The sequence below is a fragment of the Antennarius striatus genome, chromosome 23 (genome assembly GCF_040054535.1).
Source record: "Antennarius striatus isolate MH-2024 chromosome 23, ASM4005453v1, whole genome shotgun sequence".
In the NCBI taxonomy this organism is placed as follows: domain Eukaryota; kingdom Metazoa; phylum Chordata; class Actinopteri; order Lophiiformes; family Antennariidae; genus Antennarius; species Antennarius striatus.
In genome coordinates, this window is record NC_090798.1 from 3,879,332 (window position 1) to 3,890,000 (window position 10,669).

General features: G+C 41.6%; 2 protein-coding genes across 4 annotated transcripts in view; one reads left to right on the plus strand and one right to left on the minus strand.

Moving 5' to 3' along the window:
• The window catches only part of col4a5 (collagen, type IV, alpha 5 (Alport syndrome)), a 33,538-nt gene extending 27,436 nt beyond the window's left edge, over positions 1–6,102 (minus strand). The window contains exon 1 of the mRNA XM_068307861.1: positions 5,786–6,102. Coding sequence (XP_068163962.1) covers positions 5,786–5,872 — 87 coding nt within the window. The 5' untranslated portion in view covers positions 5,873–6,102. The remainder of the gene's footprint in view (positions 1–5,785) is intronic.
• Positions 6,103–7,668: 1,566 nt separating this feature from the next.
• col4a6 (collagen, type IV, alpha 6) overlaps positions 7,669–10,669 on the plus strand; it is an 83,683-nt gene continuing 80,682 nt past the window's right edge. For all 3 annotated transcript variants that reach the window (XM_068307867.1, XM_068307868.1, XM_068307869.1), the window contains exons 1-3: positions 7,669–7,737; positions 7,913–8,031; positions 8,225–8,270. In XM_068307867.1, the coding sequence (XP_068163968.1) occupies positions 8,021–8,031; positions 8,225–8,270 (57 nt within the window). In that variant the 5' untranslated portion in view covers positions 7,669–7,737; positions 7,913–8,020. The remainder of the gene's footprint in view (positions 7,738–7,912; positions 8,032–8,224; positions 8,271–10,669) is intronic.

Sequence of the window (10,669 nt, forward strand, 5' to 3'; positions counted from 1 at the left end):
GAGGGAGCGAGATAAACAGAGAAGACGAGAGAACCAGACTTCCTCCTTCATCACCTAAGGACTGTACAGTGTGTGTGTGTGTGTGTGTGTGTGTGTGTGTGTGTGTGTGTGTGTGTGTGTGTGTGTGTGTGCGTGTGTGTGTGTGTGTGTGAGGGTGACGCAGTCAAAACAGCTTTCCGCTCCACTGACTTCAGCTCTGAGGACTTCCGTCTGTGGGCGCCCTCACACCACATGTTAAGCACACAGAGATGTGATCGACCCCCCCCCCCCTCCTCCTCTGTTGCGTGTTATCGCCCCATGACATCAGTCTCCCTCAGGCAAACTTGGGATCACGGCGGCTCCTTTCAGATGAACAGATTGATTTGAAGAGGTCGAAGAAAGATGGGATTATTTCACCAGAGTTATTAGCTGCCAATCGATTATCCTGTATTGAACAATGGGATCAAATCTAACACTAACTTGAAAGTGAGCGAAAGCCTGAGAACAAGCGTTTGGGAATTTTTAAAACTTTTTTTTTTTTTACAATTAGCTTTGGCTTCTTAAAGAAGAGCGACAGACAGAGTATCGGCACAACAGACAGTAATATAAGGTGTTGAATGATGCACAGATAAGGCCAATGGGCTTTTTCCAGATGGCATTCACAAAAAGTAATTATAGTAAAGTGAACATTTCATCCTGTTGAACAACACACAAGAAGGAAGTATTAGGTAGATAATATTCGGCTTGATCTCAGGAGGATCAAAACTTTCTCCTAATCGCCACCCCCCTCCCCCCTTCCTCATCTGACTTTAAAATAATAGTAAATAATAAAAAAACAGGAGAAGGAGGTGAAAGGAGGGTGGGAGGCGAGCAGGACAGCATGTCTTGTGACCGCTCTGTGTAGGTGGACTTGTCAGGTAGCCCACTGGATCGACGCCACACAGACAGACTGGGGAAGGAATTCAGCTGAAATCCTCCACGCTGTCATCCGAAGCCAACGTCTGACCGCAAACACAAGCTAGATTATCTCTATCAGATTTTAAAACGCGAGATATAAAACTAGCTCTGAAGCCCCGGTTTATGTCTCCCTGTTATTACCTGAAAAAACAGCCACAGATCAACAGTATCGGATGTTTAATGTTCTCAACACAGGATCCCAAGCAAGGTTAATAAAGGCAAAAAACCTTATCCTTGTAAGACCACATCAAAAGAAAAATGTCGAGGCAAGAGCGAGACGAGAATGTCCGGTGACGACAGGTTGTTCATTTCCGGCTGTATGAAAAAAGGAAATATCTCCTGGGTAAAAACGAGACGAGGTTTCATCACGGTTATAGAGACAAAATCCTCTGATAACTGTTGCTTTAAAGAAACTATAGACAGTTTATAAAAACCAATGGGGTATATAAGGCGACAGATATAAGATATACATTCAGAGATGTCAAATGACTCTCTTTTACTTTAATCCATGATTTAACTAAACCCAAATCCACACATGGCTCACTTTTAATCTGGATATTCTCACAGATTTAATAAAAATAGAACTACACTATACGGCAGGTCGGTCAGTGATGAGACAGATGCGTGATGAGGAGAGGCAGAAAAGAAACATGGCTGCCCTTAAAAGCCCCAATGCAAACATCGAGGGACGGAGTAAATCAAGAAGTATCCAACAAACACAGCGTGTTTACCCTCCTCTTCACACTGAAGAGGGGATTGGGGGGGGGTAGGGGGGGCAGAAGGGGTGATAATGAGGTTTGAGTGTGAGTGCCAGAAACAGATATCTCATTCCAGGAGATGAGATGAGATTATGTCTCGAGTGGAAGTGGAAACTGAAGAAGTATGAGGATTAAAACAGTGAAAAAATAAAATACTTATAATACTACTACTAATACTACTACTATTACTACTCCCAGTACTTTGATACTTCTAATGATTCATTGTATTCGAGATATTACATATTGTACTGCTTTTGCTTGTATTCCAGTAGTAATACTCTCAGCTGGAAATGAATGAATGAATGAGAGGGTAAATAAAGAAGGGGGAGGGTCAGTACTGGATGGGGGTAATTAGCTGTCTAAACATTTGGTGTTAGCTGCCATGCACTTTTGTCCACCTGTTAATCCTAATGGCATCTTCTGTTCATTGACACCAGTGTGCGACTTCTACCAGGAAAACACACACACACACACACACACACACACACACACACACACACACACACACACACAAAGTACAGATACCCCGATCTAATGTGTAACCAACTCACTCAGAGCAGGTGAGATAAAGATGGAATTTAAATCACACTCAGAGGGAGGCTAAGGGTGAGAGAGCAAGAGGGATGGGGGAGAACAAAAGGAGAGGGGAGGATGGGGGAGGATTTTGTATTCACCCAGAGGTTTCTCTAGATTTTTTCCGTCCCAACTTGTCCAAAAATGTCCCAAAATCTGCAGCAGCTTTGTCAGCCTTAAACAGACACATGTCTATTTCTTTTTAAATAATTTTCAATTTTCAATACATCACACCACAACAACTTTGAGCCAGACAACAGTCTATTCAGTACTGATCTAAAATAAAAGATCGTAAGTCTCGTTTGTGGGGAAAGTCACTGAAAACTACCTGGTAAATAAAATGCACTTGGGGTTTTTCCCCCCTGAGTTTAACCTGCAAGGCAACTGTACTCTCTGCAGTGCTGCTATCAAGCGCCGAAATACAAGCAGGGCTGCATATGATAGTTATTTATATCACTGATTAATTTCACAATAATTTTCTCGAGACTTTAAGATGTGAAAAAAAAGAACAAGTGAAAAAAAGGCCGTCATCAGCTTGTTTTGGCAGACTAGCCAACTGAAACCCAAAGGTTAAGTACAATTTTTGTCTCAAATGTGACTTTTTGGTTTAATCTATCATCATAACTCATTTTCTGTCAATAAAGTCAACACTGCAGTTGAAAAATATAACTAGACAGACAGCAGTAAGAAGATTTAGGAAAAAAACACTACCTGAGAATACAAGTCATTGTGTTACAAGATCCTTTGTGCAGATTTTTGTGGGTTTTTTTTAACCAGAGGCTGTGAATGTGATCATTTTAAAGTATGATAAAGTCTTACAGATAAACCACTTTTCTATAAAAACACACGGTACTGAAGGAATTCATGTTAGATTTCTCAAATTGTTGCTCGTCTGTATTCTTCATTGAGGAGAGAAAATGGGAACACCGGGTGGCTGTTAGAGAGAAGTAAAGAAATATTAAGAGAGAAAACAGTGAAACTTGGCTGAACCTCCCTCTGTCTTCACTGGACGAAGCTGGTCTGCTCGTCTGCTGGTGTTAACGCCATCGTTATATCTGTGACCTGGAGATGTTGTGATGAACTAAACCTCCTCCTCACACAGCAGACAGTTTCCTGCACCAAAATCCACCTGAGACAGGGATCAGCTGACAGCTTGGAGGACTTGTGAAGCTGTGGGTAGTTTGCGTGTGTGTGTGTGTGTGTGTGTGTGTGTGTGTGTGTGTGTGTGTGTGTGTGTGTGTGTGTGTGTGTGTGTGTGTGCGTGTGTGATAGAAAGCACGCTTCAAATTAAGAGTGTGTTTGTGACTTGCGTGGCATGACGGGTTCAAAGGAAGCCAGGTATACATTACAGGTGAACTCCCTCACCTGGCTGGATGTAGATTCATATCTGGGACAGGATTAATGCTGCCTGAGGTGCTCACGCGCGTGCACACACACAAACACACACACACACCAAACTAAAGCATGAACGGCCCTCTGCGTGTGTGTGCGAGCAACATTTAAGCTTATTCTGACTTAACGTGCAGACTCAGTGACGTTATCCTTTTTTTAAAAATTTACTTTACTTTTATTTTGAGCTATAAAGGCGTTTTACTTGAAAAGTTTTCAACATAAGTGGTAAAACTTTCTGTGGGGATCAATGTGTGCTGAATTCCGGAGGACAGATTTGGAGATTTAGGTTCATGCACACAACTTTCCACTAGGGGGACTCAGTGAGAACGCTGGGACAGCAAACGGGTTTATCCTGGGAAAAAGGGGAATCTATGTGTGTGTGTGGGTGTGGGTGTGTGAGGGAGTGAAAGAGAGGGAGTGAGAGAAAGAGAGAGAGAGAGAAAGTGACAACCACGCCTTAATAACTCCTCCAAACGTCCATTTACTAGCTTTTTCTCACAGCCTGAGCAAACACCGTTTATCTGAAGGCCATGATGTGTGAATGAAGTGTCCTCAGTGGACCAAACTTTTTTCTTTTTTTCTTTTCTGTTTTTCTATTCATCTTCACACTATGGGCTTCACTACTGTACTCATCTCTTCCTTCTCATCCTCTGCGGGAGGGTACAGATACAGGACTCCCCTCCCCAATAAAGTTGATATGATTGCAGCTTGATCGTGTGGGTGTATCTACGCTCCAGTGACCCAATTTCACACTTTATTGTGCACATCTACCTCTAGTGACCCAATTTCGTGTGAAATTGGGTCTTAGATGTACTTTGCGACGCAGGGGAAGTGATGAAAAATTCAGGTGTTCATTCCTATATTCTCTGGACAAGATTCCTAAACTCATACCACCTTAATACCTTTGGAAGAATCAAGCAAGGGCCACTGAACTCTGACTAAACTTCACTACTTTATGACATGTGAAAAGCTTAAACAGGTGATGAGGATGCAAATATGTCTAAGGAATAAGAAAACACTCATAGAGACAAGCATGAGAAGATGAGCAAGCGCGCAGCCCTGATTGGACACGCCCAGCGTGTGGGCGGGACCATGTGAAAGCGGGACCGGCCCTTATGAATCATTAATTAGATGTGAATATTCATAATATGCAAACTGCTGGAATATGTCGTGAAAATCAAGACGGAGACCCTTCTGTCTGGTGATACCGCTGCTTCATGTCAGAGAAGTGAAATGAGGCGCGTTGCAGCTGCGATTATTCAAACAAATGCAGGGTGGAAAGAGGTAAAAGTTGGAGAAAACACAAGCACATCCCTTCTGGATGTCCGGATCCTACATGCATCTCAGGTGCAGAGACATATTTCACCTCATGAGTGATAATAAAGACACTGAAGTTACTTTACTGCGCAGAATCTACTCCTGAAGGGCGTCATGAGCCAAATTCAGATTTATTCAGCCGTACATCAGCGCGCATCTGTAACCCTGTGCTGTCAACATAAAATACACCTGCATGTTCAGATTTAGTCTGTTCTGACTGTCATTAAAAGCAAATAACGCACTCGACCGAGCAGGAACGCTGCAGTTAACAAAACATGTCACTAAGAATGACGCGCAGGCTCTGCAGAAGCGCGGCTCTTCTGGTCTGAATCTTTGATATGATAAGATGAACGCAGGATTGAGGCGTAAAAAGTGCGCCGTTAGACGTGTTGCTACAGGTACTGGCTCTAGTTGTATGAACCGGGAGAAAGAAAAGGACAGAAATTCTCCTTGAAACTGCAAAGCGGAGCTCATGAAGCTGTTCCATGAAGTTTAAAAAAAAAAAAGTGCAACACAGAGCTGTACAAGTGGATTCGGTGCGCAATTGTAATTTCTTTCTGCAACAAAAAAATGAATGGTGATGGTATTATTAGTATTATTGTCAGTATGATGAAAGCAGAGGTAAAGCACTTGTTAAAAGTCAGCCACTCTATTTATAAACCTTCGTTTGGCTTCCTGGGAGAGCTGCTGGTGTCCCGACGCCGGCTCAGAGCCCTGTGAGTTGTTCATGCGGTTATCTTGCGAGGGGGGGGAAAAGACCTTTTATGGAACATTAAATCTGTGCAAAGGAGAACTGGAAACGCACTTACCGCGGAGTCAGATGGCTGCACCGCGACCCACAATGTGAAGAAGAGCAGAGGGACGGCGAGCTGTCGCAGGCTCAAGTCTTTCCTCATCTTGAGGGAATAAACCAATGATCCTCCTGCGTTAACACTCACAAACTCTACTGCTATCTACTTGTGCGTCATAGCCCCCGTCCCCCTCGCCGAGCACACTTCTGTGATAATAAATAGGGAGAAAAAATACTTCTTCTCGGTGTGTTGGTTGTTGCGCTTTCAGAGGATCCCAGTGGTCCTGGCTCTGGCACCGAGCGCCTCTGCAGTCCCCCACACTAACTTTTTCTCTCCTCGACTTGCAAACCTGCCCTGCCGGATCTACTTCCTGCACCCAGAGCGCATTGATATCAGCCCCATGCACCTAAACATCACAGAGAATTCAAGTAGAATAAAGATTATGGATGCCTTACACCTTAAAAATTAGTCCTACAGGAGCAGAGGCTGTGCGTAATCTGGGTAGTCTGACGGACAAGAACTATTTCTGTTTGTGTGAATGTTCCATTAAGTGAAATGCATCTGGCAATGTTAGGACCTCTCAAGCGCGGAAGGATATGGTGTCTTTCTCCTGCTTGCCTACCCAATCTATCCATCGCCTGAGGCTGCACAAAAAAGCTTTGCCATTAAATCTTTATTTGACATGTTCTATACGCCCAGGCATGTTACATTCCTGCTAGATTATTAAAGGTCAAATACTCAATTTTGACTTCTGACAGAGGTATGCTGCTGGCAAGCTGGAAACAAATCAAACTTTAAATAAAATGAATCATCCTCACCTTCTCAAGTGGGGGGTTATTTGAAAGGTCTTACAGCTGCTGTTACTTAAATAAATTGTATGGATGGGATCATCTAACCTTTTGGGAAAAAACACTCTGGTGTGTGATGTGCAGATAGTTATTTTATATCATGTTGATGATTCAAACGTGATCTTGTTTGGTTTTACTAAAGAACCTTTAGAGTCAGATTATTCTAATGGGTTTTGTAGAGGCAGAAGTAAAACACATTTTATACATTTTATGTTTAAATTGTTTGTAATAATGGGCAGTTTTCTGGGGTTTGCTTTGGGAAATAGTTGAGATAACTAAATTACTCATTCATGCAGAGATGGGAATTGAAAGTCTGGCCTGACAGTTCTATGCAGATGTGCAAAATATCGCAGGTTCTATGTTGGATCTTTGTGGTGCACCGCAACTAAAGTAAAGCTGACAAAAGAGAAAGGAGGGTTCCATTGAATAGATATATAATTTAAATGGGGAACATGAACATGCTGTAAACAGAGACTATGAGAAGATAAATTAACATGTTGTGACTAAGAGCTGAAGGCTCACTAGGGTCAAGTACAACTAAAATAGAACATTAGCGAGCTAAAAGTGGAAAGTTTGCAACTTGAGTAACCCAGTGTCTGCATCATGTTTAGAGATCAGAGCAAATATCCATATAAAGTTTTTTTTATTTGTCTTAAAATAGATGTGACAATAAAGAATTATGAGAATCGTGTCTATAAAAGGTTTTTAAATCCAGCAGATTAAATCACAGCAACTGTTTTTGTTCCAGTCTTTATGTCCTTGTACATTTAACGGATAAATGAGGGAATGTTTTACATAAAGGTCACCTTAACCCTCAGTAACTTTGAGATATGAACCGTTTTTAAAAAATATTATGTTGATATCATGGGTATATGTCTGGGAAAGGGGGAAAACATCACCCAGCATCATTAAGTTCAAATAAAAGTCTTTCATATCTTTATATTTTCTGTATTCTCTCGATTTTTAAGACTGAACTGGATGGGTAAAATCTCTTGTAAAGCACAAGTTGTGGAGACGTGAATGACATGTGTTGGCCCCTCCCCTGCCGCTGCTGTGGAGCGCTGCTGAGTTGAAGCGCAACAAGCCGGAGAGCGCAGCAGCGACTTCACCGCTGCAACTTTGGTGAGTTGGATAAGTTCTTATTTTATGATAGAAATCCAACACACAAACATAATATCCGTGGTGGCGACGATTTAATGGTTGAAGCTGCGTGTGTTAGTGCGCGCAAAGACGCAGGTTGTGTTTGGCGTCGGGACTACTTTATCTCTCTCTTTCTCTCTTGTTTGTCTCCGGGTAGATGACAGGGTTTTTGGAGCAGTCGATGAGCGCGTTTGAAGAGCCTTGCTGGTAAAGACCAGGGAGTCGAGTCTCGACCTGCGGTTCCCCCTCTACCAGACGGATCAAAATGAAATTGCTGTGAGATTTTTAATTTTTTTTTCATTTTGAAATATTTTTTTTTAAAAAAAGACAAAGTTTCGGCTTTGCATCAGCTCCTGCACTGGCCGTGTCTGCGGGCTGCAACTTTTAGCTCAGCTCCGGCGCAGTTTACCTGACAGATAATCAGTGGAAAACTTCTATCTAACCCCAAAAAAACACTTTCTTTTTGCAGGATTTGTGTGATCGCGGTCGGCTTGGCGGTGAGATCTACGCACGGAGTAAGTCCTATTTGTTTACTACAGTAGTCGATTTATTTATAGCGCTGATACGGAATATACCAACCTAAACGATGAATGCATGTTGGCGTGGATGGAGGAAACTGTCTCCGTGCGTAAACGGCTCCGCTAATGGGGAGTTCATTCTGGTTTAAGACACTTAAAATGTTAATTTTACGCTACACCTGTCACTTGTTGCATTGATTATAAGCTTATTAGGTGACTGCGGCGCACGTTGTCCATAGCAGGGAGCTACGTTGCGCACAGGTCTCCTCCATGTCTCCACTGCGCAATGCGTCACGCTGTCTTCAGTCTGCCGCATGAGCAGACAAGGAATACACTCTCCAAATCTTAAAGCACACTCCAATCATTGGTTTGTGGAGTTTTTCTTTTTCAATGAAACTTAAATGGTGCGTTCAAAACTGCGCAAAACCCTTCCACTGCTATGTGCATATCATTATACCGAGGTTTGCATTTATATGTTGCCAGAGGGAGTGAATAATGTTCATTTTTGAGTGGGCCCGCTCACAGTTATTTGCAATGCAAACTCCGCCTTGCTAATGAATATTTAGGATAGGCAGATTATTGGGGAAATCTCTTTTCTAAGCCACACCTGCAAAATACTCTACAGCTCAGAAAGATCCAAAAAACGTGCGTTACTAACTTTCTTGAGACCATATGATTAATATTCTTTTAAATATTTATGTTTCTGCTGCTGTTGTGGAATTTATGACTGGATCCCAGATTACTCTCTTCTGATCTGCACTTAAACTACCAACATGAGAGTATCTTTCACTATAAATCATCCCAAGTGTTGTATTTGTCTAAAACGTTGCTTGTAGAATAATTGTGGATGACACCCTTATCAGTGCCATTGTTCGTGCATGGTTAAAAGTTTATATATATTTTATCTCCCATTATAAAACTTGCATGTACGACCACTACAAATATTTAACAACATAGTTACCACCCATGTTAGAATAAAACATCAACTTGCATCTTTGTTGGTGTCATTGTGGAGAATCAAGTGTGAGCCCTGTCTCTATAATATTTGTACATTTATTGGATGGGTAAAAGTGTCAAAATGTCAATTTCACTGTTAGAATTCTAGAATTGAAAAACTACTGAATTGTTTTTCTTTTCACTAAAGAGATTCATCACTTTTAATATATTTTGCCAAAAGTCACTGAAGTGAATGAACAGATTTATTTTTTATCAACCCTTGATTGGAAAGTGATTGCAGTGTGCAAATGGGCCCGTTTTGCATTTTATGCCATTATTATTTCATGATTGGATTATTATTACTCCATTTATATAGCGTTAAAACCAGTTAAATGTATTCATCATGTTTAGGAGTGTTTATAATCTACAATCTCTCTAATCTTGTGGTGTTAATGTGACTTATTGTTAATCTATGGAGGGAGTCAAACCCTCAACCCCAGCGGTCGTAGCACCTTGCTTCACCAGCTGAGTGACAGAAAACGCTGGCAGTGGTCAGCTGAGGCAAAACGTTGGTGTGTCTCAGCTGTCACTGACTTTGGATTGACTCCTCCACCCACTTCCCACCTCCCTTTTGTGTTGTGGTTGGGTGACTGGGTGGCTGAGTGGGTGGATGTGTGTGGGGTTGACTGATGACAGATGTTCATTTGGGATGTGAAGTTCCTCACCTTTCTATGATGCTGTATTCTGATAGGTCCTTAAGATGTGTCTGGTAGGACCAATCAGAGTCACTTCCTCGTCTCTCTCTGATTTAACTGTGCCTTTGTAACTAACATGAGATAACATTTTAAGGAATATTTATGACAAAATAATAATTTATGAACTGTGTATAATGTTGGAAATGTATTCTGATCAAATTACAACTTCACGTAATATTTTAACTTTTTGTTCTTAAAATCTGTGATATCACAGCCGGTGTGGTTATGCAGACTACCCATTCTCTAAGTTAGATAGTCAGCAGTAAGAGGAGGGTAAAGAATTTCAATTTGGTGACTTTTAAAAAAAATATATTCAACAAAGTAGACAAGAATATATTATATATTATATTATTATTTATAATATTTGTGTGTAAATTTGAATCGACACAAACATTATGTTTCCGTGAGCATTCTGAGAGAGAACCTTAAGGAGCTTCTCTAGGGGCTGACGCAGCTGTTGGCACAGGGGAAACATCACACGCGGGTGAGGAGGAATGGGGGGGGAGACGGGAGGAGGTGTAGCGGGAAGGAGAGGTTGGAGTAGAAGTGTGGAGAGAGGGATTCTGTACCACCTGATCAGTTAGGGAGTCACCAGAGATGAATATCTTTAGTGGTTTTGATTTGGATGCGAGAATGTTCTTATTTTATCTCAATATTGTTTTCCATTAGCATTTTTAAGATTACGATTGACAGGCTCTTGAATAT